The sequence below is a fragment of the Synchiropus splendidus genome, chromosome 13 (genome assembly GCF_027744825.2).
Source record: "Synchiropus splendidus isolate RoL2022-P1 chromosome 13, RoL_Sspl_1.0, whole genome shotgun sequence".
Taxonomy (NCBI): Eukaryota; Metazoa; Chordata; class Actinopteri; order Syngnathiformes; family Callionymidae; genus Synchiropus; species Synchiropus splendidus.
Window position 1 is genome coordinate 11,086,960 of NC_071346.1, and position 20,339 is coordinate 11,107,298.

At 45.0% G+C, this 20,339-nt stretch overlaps 4 protein-coding genes across 9 annotated transcripts; 2 read left to right on the forward strand and 2 right to left on the reverse strand.

The window, feature by feature from the left end:
* Nucleotides 1-75: 75 nt before the first annotated feature.
* LOC128769548 (transcription factor Jun-like) lies at nt 76-1,947 on the reverse strand. Its single transcript, XM_053883347.1, has one exon. The coding sequence runs from the start codon at nt 1,603-1,605 to the stop codon at nt 697-699; it is 909 nt and encodes a 302-aa protein (XP_053739322.1). The 5' UTR covers nt 1,606-1,947; the 3' UTR covers nt 76-696.
* fggy (FGGY carbohydrate kinase domain containing) lies at nt 1,128-11,920 on the forward strand. Of its 6 annotated transcripts, XM_053883341.1 has the most exons (17): nt 1,128-3,728; nt 3,811-3,933; nt 4,655-4,841; nt 5,057-5,168; nt 5,286-5,437; nt 5,603-5,691; nt 6,138-6,253; nt 6,321-6,449; nt 8,237-8,340; nt 8,403-8,510; nt 8,673-8,734; nt 8,839-9,001; nt 9,693-9,767; nt 9,882-10,002; nt 10,144-10,238; nt 10,675-10,736; nt 10,793-11,920. In XM_053883341.1, the coding sequence occupies exons 3-17, from the start codon at nt 4,659-4,661 to the stop codon at nt 10,872-10,874; spliced, it is 1,653 nt and encodes a 550-aa protein (XP_053739316.1). In that variant the 5' UTR covers nt 1,128-3,728; nt 3,811-3,933; nt 4,655-4,658; the 3' UTR covers nt 10,875-11,920. The 6 variants fall into 6 exon arrangements, with proteins under 6 accessions (XP_053739316.1, XP_053739317.1, XP_053739318.1 ...); XM_053883342.1 differs by lacking the exons at nt 1,128-3,728; nt 3,811-3,933 and adding an exon at nt 4,344-4,447; XM_053883343.1 differs by lacking the exons at nt 1,128-3,728; nt 3,811-3,933; nt 4,655-4,841 and having other exon boundaries at nt 4,858-5,168; nt 10,783-11,920.
* Nucleotides 11,921-12,514: 594 nt separating this feature from the next.
* LOC128769549 (polyisoprenoid diphosphate/phosphate phosphohydrolase PLPP6-like) lies at nt 12,515-14,720 on the forward strand. Its single transcript, XM_053883348.1, has 2 exons — nt 12,515-12,869; nt 13,827-14,720. Exons 1-2 carry the CDS (start codon nt 12,515-12,517, stop codon nt 14,246-14,248), a joined length of 777 nt encoding a protein of 258 aa, XP_053739323.1. The 3' UTR covers nt 14,249-14,720.
* A 1,104-nt stretch (nt 14,721-15,824) lies between these two features.
* LOC128769815 (myocilin-like) lies at nt 15,825-17,815 on the reverse strand. Its single transcript, XM_053883818.1, has 3 exons — nt 17,296-17,815; nt 16,897-16,995; nt 15,825-16,829 (listed from the first exon to the last, which is right to left on the reverse strand). Exons 1-3 carry the CDS (start codon nt 17,750-17,752, stop codon nt 16,027-16,029), a joined length of 1,359 nt encoding a protein of 452 aa, XP_053739793.1. The 5' UTR covers nt 17,753-17,815; the 3' UTR covers nt 15,825-16,026.
* Nucleotides 17,816-20,339: the final 2,524 nt, after the last annotated feature.

Below are 20,339 nucleotides of genomic sequence, written 5' to 3' on the forward strand. Positions count from 1 at the left end.
CGTACACACACCCATCCCAAAGCGCAGTGGGGACCGCTCGCCATATTTGGCTTCCCCTGCTCACTTCCGAGGTCTGATCATCCAATAGGAGCCAGTGTTTTGGACCCACTTACATGGTGACTCACTGTCCCGTCTGTCCCAGTTCCCCTGTAACAAACACCTCATGTCTAATGCATCGAAGGTCTGTTCAATTCTTAATCCTTCCTCAACTGATTTATTAATCAGGACGCACACACCCAGCAGCTGTGTCTCAACGTTTTATTTTGTCATATGTACAGTTCGGAAGTGCTCAAAATAGCGTACAAATATTAATAATACAAAGTGTTTGACACTCCTATCAGGTTAAGAAAGTAAGGCAGTTTATTGTCAGTAAACGCTTGGCCCTGCTGAGGGTTCTTGTTAGTGTTCTACAGTCGCTGGTGGGAAGCTCAGTGCAAGTCTGGATGCATACATGGGACTGGACTAGGACCAGGGTCTGGATGGATGCTGCATTGCACACGCTGAATTATAGTTAGGATGGACTGAAAGAAACTGTAAAACATTAGTGAGTTTCCTCTGAGTTGTGTTTGTCATCGTCTGTACAGTTCTGGCAGAGTGGAAGCGGCCTGGACTGAAGGATAGTGGGACTCCCCGGTGAGACTCAGCAGGCCACTTGGAGCTACATTTGGTCCCCAAGAAACATCCCTTTTGAAAAGTCTAGAAAGCCTGGAGCTGCTGGGTCAGGATGAGCTGGCAGCCGCTGTTCACGTGGTCCATGACCTTTTGTTTGAGCAAAGCCAGCTCGTCCCGGAGCACGTTGGCAGACGAGACCAATTCCGTGTTCTGGGTCTTGAGGTTTTTCACCCGGTCCTCCAGCCGAGAGATCCGCTCCAGCTTCCTTTTCCGGCACTTGGACGCGGCCACTCTGTTTCTCATGCGCTTCCGCTCGGCTTTGATGCGCTCCTGGCTCTCCATGTCGATGGGGGACAGCGGCGGGGTCTCGCCGGACATCTCCGGCACCGTCTGCGGCTCCTCCTTCAGGGAGCGCAGCCGAGGGTGAGGCGTCAGCTGCTCCAAGTGGGACGGCTGCGGGGCGGATGAGAAACTGGAAGCTCTCTCGCTGGCAGCGGCTGGTCCCAGGACTGAGCCCAAGTTGGTGTACTCCGGCGGCTCGGCGCGGACCGTGCAGCTGTAGGGAAGCGCGCCGCTCTCCGACGCGCCAGAGGCGGAGGAGTCGTTGCCCGACGGGGCGGGTGTCTGCTGCTGGTAGTGGAGCTCCGCCAGAGCCCGCACGAACCCTTCCGCGAAGCCCTCTTGCTCGTCGGTGATGTTCTTGGGACAGATGAACTGGGTCGGAGTCGGGGTCGTGAGCCCGGTGCAGGATTGGATGATCAGCCGCTCCAGCTCGGGTGACGCCAGCTTCAGCAGCCCCACGTCAGGGGACGTCAGGATATCCAGGGCCTTGGAGCCCAGCTGGGGCTTGAAGTTCTTGGGGTCGTTCAGGTTCAGAGTTAGCGTCTGCTTGAGGGTTTTGGGGTTGAATCCGTAAACCCTGGCGCCGTCATGCTGGGAGTGGGACGCGCTGACGGCTTCGTCGTAGAAAGTCGCTTCCATTTTCTTGGACATAAAGTTACTGGATGGAGGATATTTTTTTAAAACTTCTGTGAGAATCGATCCGCTGTTTACATTCGTCCACTGACCCGCTCTCGGTCCGTCCGCCTTTTGTTGAAGTTCAACTCACTTGACAACTTCGTGTCCCGACAAAACTTTGCTCCGCTCCACCGTCCGTTCATCCAAATAATCGGTGTCCACCCCTCCTCAGCCGCAAAGAACTTAAACCCGAACTATCCCGCTTTGTTTACTCTCGTCAAAAGCCAAATCCGCGTCTGATCAGGGATAACACTTTCTATCACTTCCAACGTGGAGACGAACTTTATCCACCTCTAAGCTGCGGCTCTACTGAAAATAACAATGATGTCATTTCTAACGCTTCTGATTGGCCGGGCGGGGTTCGTTGGGCGGGGCTCATCGACTGACCTGAGGGTTGCTCTGACAACACGCCTTTGCTCCGCCCCCCCGCAATGGTTTATGGGATTAGGTAATGCAGACAGCGGAGCAATGTACTCTGGGATTACGTAGTGTTTTTGAATATTTAGTTGCCCGCTCCGTCTTTTCGAGCCAAGCTCCACTGCCCGGCCCTCGATGACTTTATTTAGGATATTAACGAAATGCAACATTGTCACTAAGCAAACAGGAGACATTTAAGGAGTAAAAAGTCGCTTAAAAGATGCGTCAATTCTTGAAACTACATCTCAAAGTGGTCTGTTCTCATTGAAATGACGTCAGTGGTACTCTTATTTTACTCCTCTTTTTTTAAGGAAAGGACACTACAGATGAATTGCCTTTCAATAATATACCTCCCATGAAGACAAGTCAGGTTTCTTTTGAAAGTTTAAACATAAAATGCTTTTAAAATATCAATATGATTATGATGCTCTATAATTTCATATTTCAGAGTTTTTATTTGACGTTTTTATTCCTTTCAAGCACTGAACATCTAAGTTTAATTTTGTATAATAGAATTACATTGAACCAAAATACCAATGATGCTGTACGAATGCCGATTCTGGGAAATGCTGGTGGATGTTTCTGTGGACAACATAAATTAATCCTTTATTATGAGAAAAATAATGTGTCTAAATTAAACCAAAAATATCTTCAAATTTGCAGAAGAAGCTGAATATAGTACTCAAAAAACAAGAAGTATAGGACAGAGGTTTCACTATATTTGAATTAGAGTCGTAGCTAATGTCAATTAGAGCTCATATTTTCTTTAAGAATTGCAGCTTTTGAATGACTGTAATACATTTTTCTGGTTGACAGAGGCTGTGGGCCATGTGTAATCTGATCAAGGCTTGTGAATTGCCCCCAGGCCTGGCTTTGAACACTCCTGCCAAAGAAATTAATGAATTTTCTCTTGTGATAATCACCCGTGTGGCAAGCTTCAGTATCCACTCCTGTGGAGTCCTGACTGTGTCATATACTGTTCTGTTGTTAATGAATAAATATTTCATTTCAGGCTTGTATAAAATGGCTAAGCTCAGTTTAACTTATCTTATCAACAGAGTCAGCCAGACGCTTTCAAAATGTGCCAAGGTTTTTCTTATCATGTTTTCATTCTGGCCAGCAGTTCTTTGTTTACCCAGATAGTCCAGCGCCTGCATGGTAAAATTTAAAATCTTCTCCTTAAGCTGGCTATAAATAAGTGAGCGGTTCTAGACAGTCTGGAGAGAGCTGTCGCTGCTGGAGGTCACCGCTCACGATGACCTTGCGTCCTCCTACCCCGACATGCAACACCCATGTGAAAATATCTGACACCCCGAGGTCAACACACAGCATTTATGTATAACATCGGATTGTTTTAATTGTCATCCTGTTTGTTGTTTCTCGATCAGGCCACCTGTTCTTGAGCTTTCTATTATCATCATTGTAAAGCTTGCTCTTTGTCCAGTTTCCTGTTTCTCGGACTGCTCTTCCCCTCGCTGGCCTGACGGGTCACTTTTAGATAACAATTCCTTCCTGCACCAGCTGTTTCCATAGCAGGCTTCCAACCAGGACCGCTGGTCTCCCTGGCTGACTGTTGTTGCGATGTTCACCCATGAAACAAGATAACGGAGGAAGCTTGTACGTCCACGTGTCCATACGGCAACGTTTTGATTTGGGACTAAATGGACGCACACAGAGACGCAGTGAGAGAGATGGATGAGATTTCAAACACTGTCTGTCCCATGTTTGTTGAACACCATCTGTTTCTTCCTGTCCTGCTGCTAGGTTGTCTCTCTGTTCCGTCTCAGCTCAGCTCTCCTGGTCCAAACACGGTGGTCGGGGCCAGAACTGTTTTCTTTCAACAGCTGTTTGTCCCCTCTTTATAAAGAAACACCAACACACGTATAAGTATGACTTTCTTTCATCATTACTCATATTAAAATAGGAGTCAATAAGGGTTAACTCCCGATCTCGCTGAGTTTTTGATCGCTGACACTGTGTAGCAGTTAGTTTCAAATTTGCAATAAGATATTATTTGTATCAAATGCAACTTTCCTTGTTTCTGTCTTTCTTTCTTTCTGTGAGACATTTTGAATCACCTTTTCTTACTTTGCATTATATTTTTAGGCACACAATGCATCATCTGATTATATCTTATTCTTATTTCTTAGTATTTTTGTTTTCAGTTAATTATGGTCTGTAAGAAATATAAAAATACCACGACATTAAATATTATATTTACAGTTTTATAATTTGCATAATTGGAGCGGGGGTCGTGTTCAGTCGGGGAATGCGACTTTGCCTATTTTGTCCTCTCGCGCTGTCCGTACTTGACTCTTCTCTGCTGGCTCAAAGTGCAGTTGTTTCTCAGAGAAACTCTCGAGCGATGTTTTCGTCGGTGAAATAAGGTCTAACACGTTGAGTAAGTCCTTAAATGACATTCGGCATCTTGCGTGTATGTGATGACCGTTAGATAGTGTGTAATTTTTATCCAAAATTTCTCGTGCTGCAGACAAAACAAAACAGACAGCAGGCAACAAATGCGGTGTGCGGGTTTTTGCTTTTGTTTTTTTATAATAAGACGCAGAAAACTGACAAAGTTCAGTTGCTAAATGAACCCTTTCATCAGTGTCATGGCAGAGGTCTTCTTTGTGGGAGTGGACGTGGGCACCGCGAGTGTGCGGGCTGCTCTGGTCACCAGGGAAGGTCTCATCAAAAGCACCGCAGAGAAGCCCATCAGCATCTGGGAGCCTCAGTCCGACCACTACGTGCAGTCCTCCAATGAGATCTGGGAGAAGTGCTGCGCTGTGGTCAAGGTAGATGGTGGGAGTGGATGCTATATGAATTTATGAATGCAGCTTTCTTATACGTCCATAATATTTCAGAAGGGAAAAATATCTTTTTCCCTTTCTTGTATTTTGCCCTCAAAAAAAGATCCGAAAAGAGAGAGAGTGGTGGGCTCGGGATCCAGTTCTGTCCCCATATAACAAAGAAATATTTTGAACTTTTAACCATAATATGGCTGTTTCAGGAAGTTACACGAGGCGTGGAGAGGAGTCAGGTGCAAGGTCTTGGGTTTGATGCCACTTGCTCATTAGTGGTTCTGGACCAGAGCTTCCAACCAGTTCCAGTGACGCATGAGGGTGAGTGAAGAAACATCAACGCAGTTTACGTCAAAGATACAACATACATTGTGTTTATTATTCAATGGTCCCATATTTTAGCTTGACTGAGCCAATATTCATTCCACTGATCCTCAGGTGACAACCAGAAGAACGTGGTGATGTGGATGGACCATCGGGCGTCAGAGCAGGCGGCTCGGATCACAAATACTGGCCACAGGGTCCTGAGCCGGGTCGGTGGGGTCATGTCACCAGAGATGCAGCCCCCAAAGCTCCTCTGGCTCAAAGAGGTGAGAGGTGATCGAGGTCAGGGAGCATCACACCATGTTTTATTCTCGCCTCCCTCCACACCATCAGGTCAAACCGCCGTTGTTTTAGATTCTGCCCAGACCTTCCCATCCTTTCTTAACACTGCATTAAGGTTACTGAAGGGAGGTGTGTTCTCTCTGCCTCAGAATCTTAAGGAGAGCTGCTGGAACAAAGCTGCACACTTTTTTGACCTGCCGGATTTCCTGTCCTGGAAGGCGACGGGCTCTTTGACGAGGTTGTCATTGTTGTGGTGCATGTGTCTGTGTGTTCTACCTGATAAAATCAACGTTCATTTGCCCTAGTGAAGGATCACGTGTTCAGTTCACAATGAAGTATGAACGCAGTTTTAACATCTTTCAATGCCTATACAATTGACATCAATATGCAAATCCAGTTTGTTTCCTGGCCACAATGATAGAATCTCTCTGTAGTATCTTAAGCGGGGGGTGTTGAACTGAAGGGTTGCGGGCCGAATCTGGTCCATGATAAGCATTGGACTGTAACATGGACTTTTCATGATGCCTATGCCGATAAAAAGTGCTTGTGCAAGTTCCAAAATCTACTGCAACAGTTAGTGTTTTGTCTCTCAAGACCCCAAGTTCAGGAGTGTTTCAACATGAACTGGCATTAGCGTATATTATATATTAACATTAATGAAACATTCATCTGATCTGTCATCAGATCACTGTGCACTCTTGTGTGTAAATGGACCTTTTGCCCTCCAGAAGGATGGGACGTGGGATTCTGGTCGTCCATTGGTCTCGCTGACCTTACTGAGAGCAACTTTTCCAAAATAGGTGGAGAAATATTTGCCGAATGTTTGCTCACATGTAGATGGTAAAGATATTTTGGGTTGCTCCTCAGGCAGTGCCACGTGTTCCCCGGGAAGCCCGCTTGGGGACGGGCTCACTCAAGAGGCAGCTGCAGAGCTGGGATTGGAACCAGGGACTGCAGTCGGCGCGTCGCTCATTGATGCGCACGCTGGCGGACTAGGTAACACAGTCTTGTTTATTTCCAAGCTGATATTCAGATTTGTTTGGTGGAAGTTGTTGTCACTGGTTTCCTAGTACAGAAATTGACCAAATGCTAATGTGCGAACACTAAAATCTCTCAACTACAGTGGTGGGTGGAGGTTAGATAACTGGCCAGTAGGGATGGGTGATAACTTATCGTACGCGATATACCGCCAAACAATCTCCATGATGACAATTCTGAATCTCACGATAAATTCGATAAACACGTGACACACTCGCTGCATTGAACTTACATATATGAATATGGCGAGACTGTGAGGGCTCTCCAGCGGCGTTTGACAGCCGACACTGGCGTGTGACAACTGTGGAGAGTGTGATGGACTTTGGTTCACAATTGTAGTTTTAACCTTATTTGACACTCTGAGTCTCTGGATCTGTGTTTATTTTATTAGATGGAGTGAGTGGTCCTCATAGGTTCTCTGACGTGGTCGTCTGCCTTGGTTCATATCAACATATGCAGGTTTCCTGCTGCACTGGAGTCTTGGCCAAACACTGTGGTGAAAATAGTTGGATATTGGACGGACCTCCGCTCCGATATTGCCGGCGGCGTCCACTTCCGATCGCGGACACACTCTCACAGGCAGCGCTAATGCTACAACCGGCATCAGTTAGGGACCATCAACAAATTCTAAAGCGGTCAAAGTACTCAAAGTGAAAGGCAGTGGAAAACAACCATTTTAGGAGAGAGAATTGTGAAAAGGTTTTTCATCACCCAAGACAAAGGACTGGCAGTTTGTATTATGGAGAATAGTTTGTATTTGGAGAATAGAATATGACTAAATGATCGTTTATTCAAATTATTCCTAATATTTGTTCAATAAAATCCAGGAAATGTGTCCAGACCGGTCCATAGTTAAAGTCAACTGTTAAGAGACATGAGATACAGCAGACAGACGGCTCAATTTAACCCCTAAATAAAGCTGGCAGAGCAGTCTGCCAGACACTAGCGGCTTCTACCGGAGACATGAAACACTGAATTTCTCATCTCTGCACTAAGTTAACTATTATATTTAAACATAAACAAGTAATGATGTTGAAGACAAACTCCACTAATAAGTTTCATCATAAACAGTTTCAAGAGAGACTGTAGTGTCTAACACATGGAATAGAATGAAAGCGTATTTATCATGATAACTTTTTTTGCCCATATCGCCCATCCCTCATGGCAAGTGAATGTGAATTCTGGCCTTTAATGTTACTTGCATTTTGTAATGCTAGTAAAAAGCTTCACTCATTCCAGTCCCACAATGCACTGCTGCAGCTGGAATGCTGATAACAGTTAACTGATCGAAGGTAGGTAGGAAGGTCCATATTGTGGCATCAGCTTGTGATGGAAGATCATCCTCCCAACTTGAAAACCGGTTTCACTTTTGTAACGCTCTCCCCCAACATCAAGAGCATCTGGTTTTGCTCTAAGCCTTTAAACTGCTGGTGAACTCTGCCACGACCTGGAGCCATGACCCCGGCCCGTCTCACAGCGAGGCATCGGGTCACGGGTTAAAACGCAATCACATTTGGGTTGTTGTACATGTCACAGTGATGTAGACCCCCGGCCTTGTACGGAGTCGACCCCTCGCCCCCCAAAACTGAAACCAGCTTGACAAACAGTATTTCCAGCAGTAATTAGTTTGTACTGTTGTAGCCCCACTTCTAAGGATGTCAACTGTGAGGAGGGCCCCACACTGGGCCGGAGCAGGCCCATTGTAAACACTGGTGACTGTAGTTTGATGATACATCTTGCTCCAGGTGTGATAGGCGCCGATGTCAAAGGCTTCCAGCTGCCTTGTGAGGACCTGCCAATCACAACGCGCATGGCAGTCATCTGTGGGACCTCCTCCTGTCACATGGCTGTAAGCGCACCCTGGTTCTGATCCAACAGCTACAGGAAACTCAACTGCCTTGCCCTCACCAGGTCAGTGAAAAACCTCTCTTTGTTCCGGGAGTGTGGGGCCCGTGTCTGTCGGCCATGGTGCCGGGCCTGTGGCTCAATGAAGGAGGCCAGAGCGCCACTGGACAACTGGTGAGTCTCTCAAAAGCACATGCTGCTGTTCTGGTGCGACCTTGTTCTGTCCACACAAATATGTGCTCAACATTCGTGAACCAGCTGATGTGTAAATACTCTCTGCGCCGTGGTTAATGGATGAATCATTAATGAATTCCTCCCTGGTGTCTCCTGGCTCAGATCGACCACATGGTGAAGGGCCATGCGTCTTACAGACAGCTCCTCCAAAAGGTCCATCAGAGGTCAGCTAGTGACTCCAGCTCGTGTCTACATAAAAAGCAGCAGTAATTATAGCGCCTTCTTTCTTCTGTCTCACCTCTCCCCCACTTTTTTTTTATTGACTCAGTGTGTCCCCCACCGGTGGGAACATCTACTGCTACCTCAACCAGCACCTGGACTCAATGGCGAACTCCGGTTCTGCCGTCGACCTGCTGGCGTCGAGCCTTCACGTGTGGCCCGACTTTCATGGGAACAGGTCGCCTCTGGCCGATCCAAACATGAAGGGAATGGTGAGCAGGTGTCATGTTGAATTACTCATGTCAGACCTGGGGAAGGAGGTGAATCTCCATCACTGTCACTGCTCCTACAAAGTATATAGTGACTCGATTGCTACTCCTTTATTACTGCTACTTCCACTACTGCTAGTATCACTGCAATTGCGATAATGGCAACTAGTTATACCACTGGTGCGTCTGCCACTACTACTGCGACTCCCAGTGCTACTTCTAACCTATGACTGCTTCTGCTACTACCATGTCGACTTATGCTTACACTTCACCCCAACTCATCCAGTACTAATGCTACCACTTTTACTTTGATTACTTTCTACTGCTTCTTCTACTATACTTCTATTACTGTATTTATTACTTTTACTACTGCAACTACTTCTGTTACTTCCACCTCTTATTCCGTTAATTTCCAATGTTACAACTACTTCTACTACATTTTATCGTACTACAACTATTACTTCCACTATTTTATCTATTACTTCTACTACTTTGACTACGTCTCCAACTATTTCTACTGCTACTACTTTTTCTACTTCCACCAATATGACTGCTGCGTCCTCTGTCACTAATGAAAGCGGCGACTGAGTTACCACTTAATGGAAGTTCTTTGCTGACCTTGGTGAGCAGTGCAGTGCCAGTATTAGTACTATAAAAGCATGAGGAATCCCTTCATTGCTCCACTGTCTTGCAGGTGATCGGTCTGTCTCTCTCCCAAACCCTGGACGACCTGGCTCTGCTCTACTTGGCCACAGTTCAAGCTCTGGCTGTGAGTCTGAGTTGTTTAAAGTTTCATGTCACTTCCTTTCACCCTCTGACCTTCCGGCCTGGTCATGTTCGTCCTGTAACCCCGTCTGACTCACCTACCCCTCTCGCGTTTCAGCTCGGTACACTTCACATTCTGGAGGCTATGAAGGAATCAGGACATGACATCAGAACCCTCTTCCTCTGCGGCGGCCTGAGCAAGAACCCGCTGTTTGTGCAGATTCATTCAAACGCTACAGGTAGTTGTGATACTGAGGGAAACACTGAGCACAGCTGTCTTACTTTTAATGGTGATTTAAAGTCAAATATAACATTTTAAAGTATTGTAAAAGTATTATTATAGAGTGGATTGTGAAAAATATTTTGCATATATTTCCCAGGGCTGCCAGTGGTGCTACCTGACCAGACAGAGGCGGTGTTAGTAGGGGCTTCCATTTTGGGGGCCTGTGCATCACAGAACAACACCACGATACATGTATGTCCATCACCACTCAAACTCATGTGAACTGGCTTGTCATATAGAAGAAGCAGGGTGTCCTTGAAACTTGGGATCTGCGGCATCCTGCTCCACTGATTGAACTGTTGACTGTTATTTCATATTTCATCTTTATTCTGTGGTGGTTATTAATCCCAGGTGTCAACACCAGGGATCAGAGTAGGAGAAAACAGAGACCTCTTAAACCAGATACTCTAAAAATAAGGCATTATTGTGTGCGCTAAGCCGCACCTGTCCGCTCATTTCCAGCTCAAGTGATGCAGCCAGTTGTTGTGTCTGATCCCATTAGCTGCTGGGATTTTGTCGGCAGAGTGGAGGCAACGGCGTCTTGCTTCTGCCGAGCCTGCTGTCACAACTGGGTCAGTCGACTGAATGTGAGCGTTATTTATTAATAGGTTTGTTCTTCATGTTTTAGGAGGCGATGGCCAGGATGGCTCGGGCGGGTAAAGTGGTTCAGCCGGACCAAAGGCTCGTGAGGTGGGAGGGTGGAAGGTCAATTTGTGTTTACGTGGTTTAACATTAGCGTCTTTTAGCTTCTATCAGAAGAAGTACAAAGTGTTCATGCGCCTGATGGACCACCAGAGGGAGTACCAGACCATCATGAGCCAGAGCTGAAGTGGAGAAGGAAATGGAAGAAGGGGTTGCCGGAGAAGGATCACATCTGTGGTAGCACTTTGACCATCTCATGAAGCAGGAACTCATTTCAAAAATGAAAGTTGACTGATAGAAGTCTGCTGTAATGTATTTCTAATTTCTTTAATGCAAACTACTGATAATTTTTGAATGATTTTTAATACAAATATGAATAAATTAAACATCTATCTATCTCTCTATCTATCTATCCATCTATATCTATCTATTTGTCTGTCTGTCTGTCCACCTTTTCATCACAGCTAGTCAGACAGAATGAGGGCCCAAAGCAGCCCCTGAGCCCCTCATTTTGTAGCTGTGCTCTAAATATACGCACAGCTTCTGCTGCACAGTGACACTCGTTCAAAATCCCGTCTCTTGTTCTCCCATCACTTAATTTTATCCGTCCACTTCCCGTTAAGCTTTGGCCGTCCTCACAATCTCCCCACCAATAGTGGAGACCGTTTCCAAGATCAAAGTTTACAAAGCTCTTGTGCTGATGGGTGGGACGCCAAATCCCGCACAGCTGAGCTAACAGCCGGGTTTCTGGTGGTGGGGTTACCAAGCCTGCTGCTGGTCAATGCGGAGTCATCACCAGGCGGCACGTTTCACGGCTCAATTGCGTTTTGTTAGTTGATGTCAAAAGGTCATTATTATTGGACATAGATGTGTCGTTCAACCCGCTGTCATGTCTAGTGCTGCGTAGTTGGAAGGGAAACTTCTGTCACAAACTTGCTCAGCTATAGAGCCACAAATAAACAGCATAAAATGGAATGTGCCTCAGTCGTGTGAAGATTCTCACGCAGGGAGCGGTGCGTGGCTTGCCATCTTTGTCCTTCTCATCAGGGAGCATTGTGCCCTGAGCTGCTGCCAGCTCCTGTTTGCTTTGACGCGGAAGGTCAGAGAGCTAAAATCCCACCGTGGAAAAAAAAATGGATGGAAAATGAATTGTCATTCAAAAATGAATTACATTTCTTGCAGCTTCAGGGTTTTTATGCTATTGTGCTCAGTGACTCAAGTAATAAATAGAACAAAACATGGATTTACTATCTACAATAATAATAATAAAATCGGTATATATATATATATATATATATATATATATATATATATATATATATATAAATATTACATTTTGACTGAACTATAGTGTTACAACTTTTCAAATATTGTGTTTAGTGAGTTCAGCTGCTACACTAAGTTACCACGCAAAACATAGGCTTTCAAGATGCACTAACAAAGAATAAAAATGTTTTATACTTTATATTCCCTCATTCTTTATTTACAAATAGTTTTATTTTTTACATACCGCGTAAACGAGCGGACATTGACCAAGAGCGCTTCGATGCCTGCACTGCCACCTACTGGCAGAAAATATTTTCCAAAAAACCTGGCGCGCGCTTTTAACTGATCCAACAGGTATTACTGAGTTAAGACAGCACCACGACGTGGTGGGAACTGAACATTTATACATCATTTCACGTGGGTTATAAATGTTTTCTTGGTTTCCGAGCAGCGTTGTTTTGGTCTGATCACGTGGCTCCTGTGTCTGGAAGGGGTTGTGGACCCCTGGTGGTCCCCCAGCCCACACTAGGGAGGGTGGACTGGTGAGGACACTAAGCAACATGTCCTCCCCGGTGTCCAGGCGGAACAGTTACCGCGGGAATCAGTGCGGAAGCCGGCGCCGCACCTCCAGCTGTTCCTACTTCCCATCTGGAGCCCAGAGCGAGGACTTGTCAGTCAGTCTCAGTCAGCCACTGCCGACCATCACCTTGCGCTTTCTGCTGGCCATCGACCTGTGGCTGTCCAAGCGGCTGGGAGTGTGCGCCTGTGAGGAGGCTCCGTGGGGCGGGATCAGACCCCTGGTTCGACTGGTGGAGCTGTCCGGACATGTCGTGCCGTGGCTCATCGGAGCGGTGTACACGCTGCTGAGAGGAGAGACCGTGGCGGAGCAGGAGGCCATGCTGAACCTGGCTCTGGGTGAGGACTGACCTTGATCACAGAGTAGTGAGATCCGTTGAAAGTTGAGCTATAATGTATTCTACGCAGTTTAACAGGACATTGTAGCCGAATAACCTAATCTTGAATTAAATAAAAATGTCTAGCTGCAGTTTAATAAATCTTTAATAAACGCAGTATTTGTTTTTGTCATTTTCCTTTATTGTTTTTTTTAAAGAAAACAAATAGCGATGTCTTCAACTAACACTAGCTTTAGTTGCTTACTAACTTAACTTATTAAAACAATAAATATAAAACGGTAAAGACAATATCTTCAGAGAGAGACGAATATATTACTCATCTTTTCATTGAACACGTGACCATGGCATAGCTGTCATACCTGTCATATTAAGGGAATTTGGCGAGACGCTTTCCATCTACACACGTGACCTAAATCCGCTCACCACTGCACGTGTGCTTCCTGAAATCTAAAAATTGCCTGAGTTTTACTTAAATGGGTTGTCAAACATCAAATACATAACTAAATAAATACATAAATAAAACTCTGTAATGAAAATAAAATAAAATAAAATTATATATATATATATATATATATATATATATATATATATATATATATATATATATATATATATCTTGAGAGATGATGGATGGATACTCTCAGTCCTCATGTGTTGTGTGGTTGAGTGTTACCATGAAAGATAGCTGAGTCATGGAAAGTTCTTTTTTAAGCTGATGGTGCAGCAGCACTGAGTGACATGCAGCAGACACACGAGACGCTTTATATGCGTGTGTAGATTAGATTTGACAACTTAGAAATCGCGGCTGATGCCGGTAAAGCCGGCCCGATGGTGTTCGCTGCTGTGAAATACTGCAGTTATTCTCAGCTCCAGCTATGCGGTCGCCTCTAGTTTTGGATGTGTTGGTTGTATTGTGCGCTGTTGTGTTCAGAACAATCTCTTCCTGTCCTTCTCTTAGCTCTCCTCTTGGACCTGCTTCTGGTCCGAGTTGTAAAGACCCTAGTGAGGCGTAGAAGACCGGCTCAGAACCGCTCGGATATCTTCTCCACCTTCTTTGAGGAGCGCTACTCCTTCCCTTCAGGCTACGCCACAAGGGCGGCGATGTGCGCCCGCTTCCTCCTGGCCAAGCTGGCTGACACTACAGCCATGAAGGTCCTGGTGGTTGGATGGGCCGGGTTGGTGAGCCTCTCACGGTTGCTACTAGCTCGACACTATGTGACTGACGTGGGCTTCGGCTTGGTGATGGGCTACTGCCAGTATGGGCTGATGGAGAAGATGTGGGTGACCTGGGACTGCCTGCAGGACCTGCTTCTCCTAAGGCTGCAGGAGCGACTCAACAGGGTTTATGGTGGACTGTGGATGGCTGAGTGGAAACTTTAGTGCACCAAAGTCAGACGTGCTGTGGAAGTCACAGTTGAAACATATTGGTTTCCAGAGTCTGAGTGGAGCTCTATACAGCTCCTCGTGGCTCATTCATAAGCTGGTTGCTACCACTTCAGTCACGACTGCCAGAGCGCCAATGTTTCCAAGTGAAATGGAAGTAAATGCTCTGTGGCCAATGTAAGAGACACTTCAATGTTTAATATAAATGGGTTATAATGTACATTTTTATTAGCAAGTGGTTTCCATACAGTGTTTTAGGTCACATGTTTGTGAGGCTATATGTATATACTGTAATACCACTGTTATAAATGTCGGTGATTGACTGCTCAAATGACAGGAAATTAATTTTAAGACCACTACGTGTGTTGCAATCCAACTTCACATTGAAAATGAATGAAGTATTTTTGTATTTGTTGCGTGTCTTGCTATTGCTTGTGAGAATTTTTATACTGTATTAGCCACATATAATCAGAGTGTGGGTTTGTGGAGGGTTCCTGGTGACCTGTAATAAAAGTCATGAACCTAAGTTGATGTTTCAAATAAAATAAAATAGAAACAGACAGGCACGTGACCAACACGAGTACATGCAGGGTTGAAGTGCTTCTTGCTTGATGTACACCAACAACAGCAATAAGCAGCATAAGGATTTTATGAATTATTTTGCGCCAGATGCCTTTTATTTCTGGCGTGAGCGACCTCCCCCTCAAAATGCCAGCACACGTGCCAGGAAACAGATAAAGTTAGAATGTATCTTCACCCCATTAAGAAGAAATGAAGTGCCGAAGTGAGTTGTTGAAGTTGACACTTCACTAAATAGCAACCGAACCTTTGACTGCGTCTGAACACACCACACTGTCTCTCCACTGATGTTTTTTTTTCAGCCCTGTAAAATAATTCATTGTCTGGATGTTGACAATATTTTAAGTATGCGTGCGCGCGCGCGGCGGCACGGGTCTGTTTTGGCGCGGAGAAAGTCCACAGCGTGTTCAGTGTATTCGTCTTTCATCACCGAGGGGAGGTCGACGCGCAAGTTTCCATCAGCTGCAGCTGAGTCTCCTGACTGTTATTAGAATCCGTCCCAGCTCCTCTTACAGGGCCTTTTCGCATCGTTAGGTCGAAGCATGTTGAAGCGAGGAGACTGCGCACGTGTAAAATAGGTGTCAATGAAGTGCCGACAAAATGACATGTCAGAAACAACTCAAAACAACAGTAACATTTCACTTGATAATACAATAGTTTTATCGTATAAATATAAAATACATAAAGAAATAAATGAAGATGCTCAACTATTTCTCGTAAGACTTTAACTTGTATTGTTGTGGGATCAGTCGCGGACGCCACCAACAGGGGGCAGCATATCATAACGGTTAAACGTACTGTATTTTTGGTCCAGGATATATTGTTCATATTTTTGTAACCAAGTAAAATGATAAAACTTGAGCCCCGTACTATGGCCACATAAAAAATCATTAAAACAACTATTCATTAAACTTTTTTATGTATTTAAAGCTTGGGATTTTTTTTTGTTGATCATTTGTGTTATTCATCAGGCAAAATACAATAACATCTCGTTATATAGATTTTTATTGAGACGTTTTGTGACAGGACAGTTTTATTAAACAAAAATATATTATTTTGATTCCTCTTGTACCTGATATCCTTGGTCATACATTCATTGAAATACCTCAGTTAGGACACATGCTATTTACAGTAACATTCCTGTTCAGAGAACAACTATAGGGATTGAATACGAAAGTCATGTCAATCTGGCGACTTTAACGGCTGTCCTGTCCGGGCCGCCCCAGACTGACGTCGTAGGTCACCATGTGGAAGTTGTCCCAGGCGAACAGCTTCTTCTGGTCATGGTTGTAGTCCACCATGCTGTTGTAGCGATACTTGTTCTTGAAGGGAATGTGGACAGGTCGCCCCACGCCGGTTGCCGTGTCGAACATGTAGTTGATGGTGGTGTTGGCTGCTGCGTAGCTAGCCAGCGTATACAGACGCCCGCACACCATGAAGGCATTGGCCACCGAGTTCTTCCTGATCCTGGTCTCCCAGCTCTTCTTCACCTCAAGGTTCTCTGGGTCTAGCTTAGAGATCACAATGGCGCCCTTCGCCTTGCTGGTGCTGTAGATGGCCCACAAGCCTTGCTCGTCCACCGCCAGGTCAATGTCGGTGTAGCCCCCCCAGGAGTACGGGTGTTGGCCGTGGAAGCCGGCATGAGGCAGCTCCCGTCGAGCCGCCAGACTCTCAGAGGCCAGGTCGTAGCGGATGAGAGTCCTGCTACGTTTGCGTTGATAATACAGAGAACCTCTATACATGGTGGCTCCGGTGCTCTCCACCGGATCAGGCAGGAGCAGGACCTTCATTGGGAAGCCCTGAGCGAACTGATCCATGTCTTCATACACGGACAACTGCCGCACTTCTTTGCCAACGGCGTCGATGCGCCAAACTGACTTGTTGGTGTAGTAGGAACCTTGGGGGTCAGGATCCTGGAGCCAAACTCCATACTTCCCGGAGATGGCCTCAGCCTTCCTGTGCGTCACTGGATCACCCACCGACAGCAGTTCCCCACAACCTGAACCAAGATTGATCCACTTTTAAGCCACACAATGCACCGTGCTGTACAAGTTATGGACCAATACCTGTTTTATTTGAGTCAGGAAGCAGCTGAGACGCAGGAACCTCCGTCACCTCCGCCTTCATCTCCTGGTACGAGTCATTACTGACATCGTAGCTAGTATCTGTTGAGTAAAAACAGTACAACAAGTCAAATACAAATACACTAATACTAGTCATGCATCTCAATATCTGAGCTTTTGCCATGTTCTAACTGTGTTTTCCAGTCCAGTGGAGGTGTGTTTTGAACGGCGCCGGTGCAACATGAAAGCGACACTTATTCACTTCAGAGACACCTGCTACTGCAGTAAATGATCATCAACACTCGTATGAGTGACAGCCAGTTCAAGAGGAGTCTAGGTTGTAAATTCCAATCATGTGAGTCAGCGGTGGCTGCTCCTGCTTCTTATCAAATAATGACATACCACTTGCAGGTCGGTCTCTGCTCTCCTGCCGAGCGCCTGAGGTGGCCCTGTCCTGACAGGCTCGCTGTGCCTCCTGGCTGAGTTCGGCCACTCTCATCTGCATCTCCATGATCTGCCGCGTCAGACGTTCCTTGTCCTGCTGCAGCTGGTTTCTCTCAGCCGTGACTTGCGAGTGAGTCTCCTGGAGCCCCTCTTTGACATCCCCCCTGGTGTCCGCTCCTGCTAAGAGGCGGCTGACCAGAGCTTCCAGCAGGGTCACCCGAGCCAAGACGGCATCCACCTCAGATCTTCCACCGCCTCCGGAACAGCTGGATTCTTCTGGACTGGGCACCGTGAAGGTGTATAGGCAGCGTCCCGACGGGTCATTGGAGCGGCGGAAGGATGCCCGGCCGTCGGGTTGTACCTGAGCGGACGCTGCCACCAAGGAGAAGCAAGAAAGAAGAAGCAGGAGGCACATTCTGGATGTCTTGACCCGTCGAAAAGACTAGGGGGTTTCTCTTATAGTCCCTCCCTACCTGGTCAGTGCAGGTCAGTGTTTGAATCCCAGCAATGCTGACTGAAGGATATTTATACAGTTTACTGTCGTGCAGTGGGAGGGGACAAGCAGAGTGGCATGAAGTGAAATAACCCCGGGGGCTTGTGTGTTAGCAAAGGTCCAACTGTTGGTTCTTGTCCAGTTCTGGGAAAGGAACAAAACAATGGAAAATACTCTCTGTTCTCCTTGTCATTTCTCCTGCAGTGAAACATTTCATAGTGACTCATGCGTTTTGACTGGACATAATCTCACCCCATCTCCTTATACGCCACAGCATGAGTTGAAGTGTGGATAGAAAACAGGGGGTGATATGTTAATATTTCAATATTTTTACAGGTTATCAACACCCTACTCCTTCCAATGGAGTTTGGAGCCCCCCCCCCCTTTTTTTACCATATTTTCTGCAGCCTGAGTGGACACTTTTAAATATAGTAGCTCACAATAATTGAGGAGATGTCAAAGCTGCGCAGGGTTTCTACAGAATATTAATATGATTTTCTGTGTGTTGAAAGCTCCTGCACAGTGTTTACGCGGGAAACAAATGACCTCTCATTTTATGCTGTGAATTTGAAGCCTTTTGAATTTTTCTCATGGTTGATTCAACTGCATTTCCAGCTAAAACATTTACATAGTATTTTGTGTGAATGTGCACAAAGTATAGATGCTTACTGTTTGTTGTGTTTCCGGGTTTCTGTTGTCTGTGTTATCATATAGACCTGGAGCTGTCCAACCAGACGCTTTTATTTGGTAAGTTCATCAACTTTAACCATTTATTCATTTTACACTGCTGTTTTTTAAACATGCTGAAACCATGAGAAAAGTTTATTTATGAGGGTAGTTTTCTAAAACACCAATATTGGTTGAGTGTGAAATAATGGATGTGGAATGATCTCCTTTGAGATTCAAAATTTAATATGCACATACGGTGACCAGGTAGCATTTTAAACATTTGCCCAAAATGAGGATCATTTTGCCTTGGCCCAGGAGGTTATGTTTTCAACAGCATTGGTTTGTTTGTGTTCAAGATATCTCAAAAACCTATGGACCGATTCGGATGAGATTTTCAGGAGAATGATGTTTCAATTTTAGGAGTGATCTGACTCACTGTCTGGATAGAGGATTCTTTTTTTCATGACTATTGCTCGTACACCTAACAGGGACTCATTTCCCTGTTTATTTGCTTAAAAATCCATTTGCTACACGCAGAGGTTCAGTCATGATGCTCTCTTCTGAAGGTTAGGGGTTTGAGTCCCACATAAGGTAATAAATGTCTCCTGCATAATAACACATGTATTCTGGTACATTTATTTTTCAGTGAAGCGGTTTTGGCCGAGGTATGCACTTTCCCAGTGCTTTTCTAGTTGCATCGTCTTTAAGCAGACATATATTACGAAATGTATCCAAAACTACTGTAATTTGTTCTTTCAATATCTGACTTTTGTAACATCTCAAAATTAACTAAGAAAAAAGAAATGTTCAAGAACACATTTCAGTTTGAGTTAATCCAAGGTGAGGCACTTAGCACTGACCCCTGTGACCCAGACAATGTTTTCCGTAACATTTTAAAAGTATTTATTTTACTAAAATAAAAGTTCTTGTTTTATGTGTTTATTATTCCATGATTTTTACCACAATATTTACTCGTCGTTACGGATTCAAGAGAGAAAAAAATGCCTCACAGTTTTAGTTTTCATCTGGAGGAAATTAAAACAACTGCTGAAATATAAACTCATAATTCATGTTTGTTGAAAGGGGATGGAGAGATTACGGTATCTATTTAGATTCTGGAGAGAGGAATGCAGCTCCAGAGTATCAACATGGTGAGTGGGATATTTAACATTTTCAAGAAGATGTTTCATTTCTATTTTTAAAGAGAATATTGAGTATACAACCAACAACCTTTTGGTTAGGGCTTTGTGATATGGGAAATGATATGTATTCAAGGAGAAATTCAAGACTTGACCCTTGTTTTTAAGTCAATAAACTGCAGCACCTATTTGTATTAGATATAAACATTAGCTGACCAAGTTATATAAGATGTTTTTTCTGTTTTCCTTAACTGAAAACAAGCCAGGTATTACTTCCATCTGTCGTGTTTTAAATCATTGCTGAATACAATTATATATTTTGCTTTTGGAAGCCTCACATCTGTCTTCTCCTCGTGACATCTGGGTTCTGGTTCCCTGCAGAACGGAGATGGCAAATACATCACTGCGCTGCAGCACAAGAGCACCCATTGTAGAGAACCAGCCAAAGAACATTTGCGACTGTTCTCAACTGCCTCCACTCATGTTGTGCAAATCCTCCACGGTTACATAAAACTTTGCAAGTTTTTAGCATCTGTGTTTGGTTCCACACGGCCGACTTGTTAACTCGTGTGAGTTTACTCTTCATGAACTGCAATGTTTTTACCACCGAGGTGTTTCCTTACGTAACTGCTCAGTAAAAAAAAAAGGTTGCTACGGCTCCTGTGTCGGCATTTACGGGCCAGACGATTACGGCATCAGTG

Excerpts from the sequence above, each read along its gene's own strand:
- LOC128769548 (XM_053883347.1), bottom strand. The coding sequence starts at position 1,605 with ATGTCCAAGAAAATGGAAGCGACTTTCTACGACGAAGCCGTCAGCGCG.
- fggy (XM_053883340.1), top strand. The coding sequence starts at position 4,859 with ATGCTATATGAATTTATGAATGCAGCTTTCTTATACGTCCATAATATT. Across the intron at positions 5,692-6,137 it reads GCGACGGGCTCTTTGACGAG|ATCACTGTGCACTCTTGTGT; the intron begins GTTGTCATTGTT and ends ATCTGTCATCAG. Across the intron at positions 8,341-8,402 it reads CCTCCTCCTGTCACATGGCT|GTCAGTGAAAAACCTCTCTT; the intron begins GTAAGCGCACCC and ends TGCCCTCACCAG.
- LOC128769549 (XM_053883348.1), top strand. The coding sequence starts at position 12,515 with ATGTCCTCCCCGGTGTCCAGGCGGAACAGTTACCGCGGGAATCAGTGC. Across the intron at positions 12,870-13,826 it reads CATGCTGAACCTGGCTCTGG|CTCTCCTCTTGGACCTGCTT; the intron begins GTGAGGACTGAC and ends TCCTTCTCTTAG.
- LOC128769815 (XM_053883818.1), bottom strand. The coding sequence starts at position 17,752 with ATGTGCCTCCTGCTTCTTCTTTCTTGCTTCTCCTTGGTGGCAGCGTCC. Across the intron at positions 16,996-17,295 it reads CAGAGACCGACCTGCAAGTG|ATACTAGCTACGATGTCAGT; the intron begins GTATGTCATTAT and ends TTTACTCAACAG. Across the intron at positions 16,830-16,896 it reads TCCTGACTCAAATAAAACAG|GTTGTGGGGAACTGCTGTCG; the intron begins GTATTGGTCCAT and ends ATCTTGGTTCAG.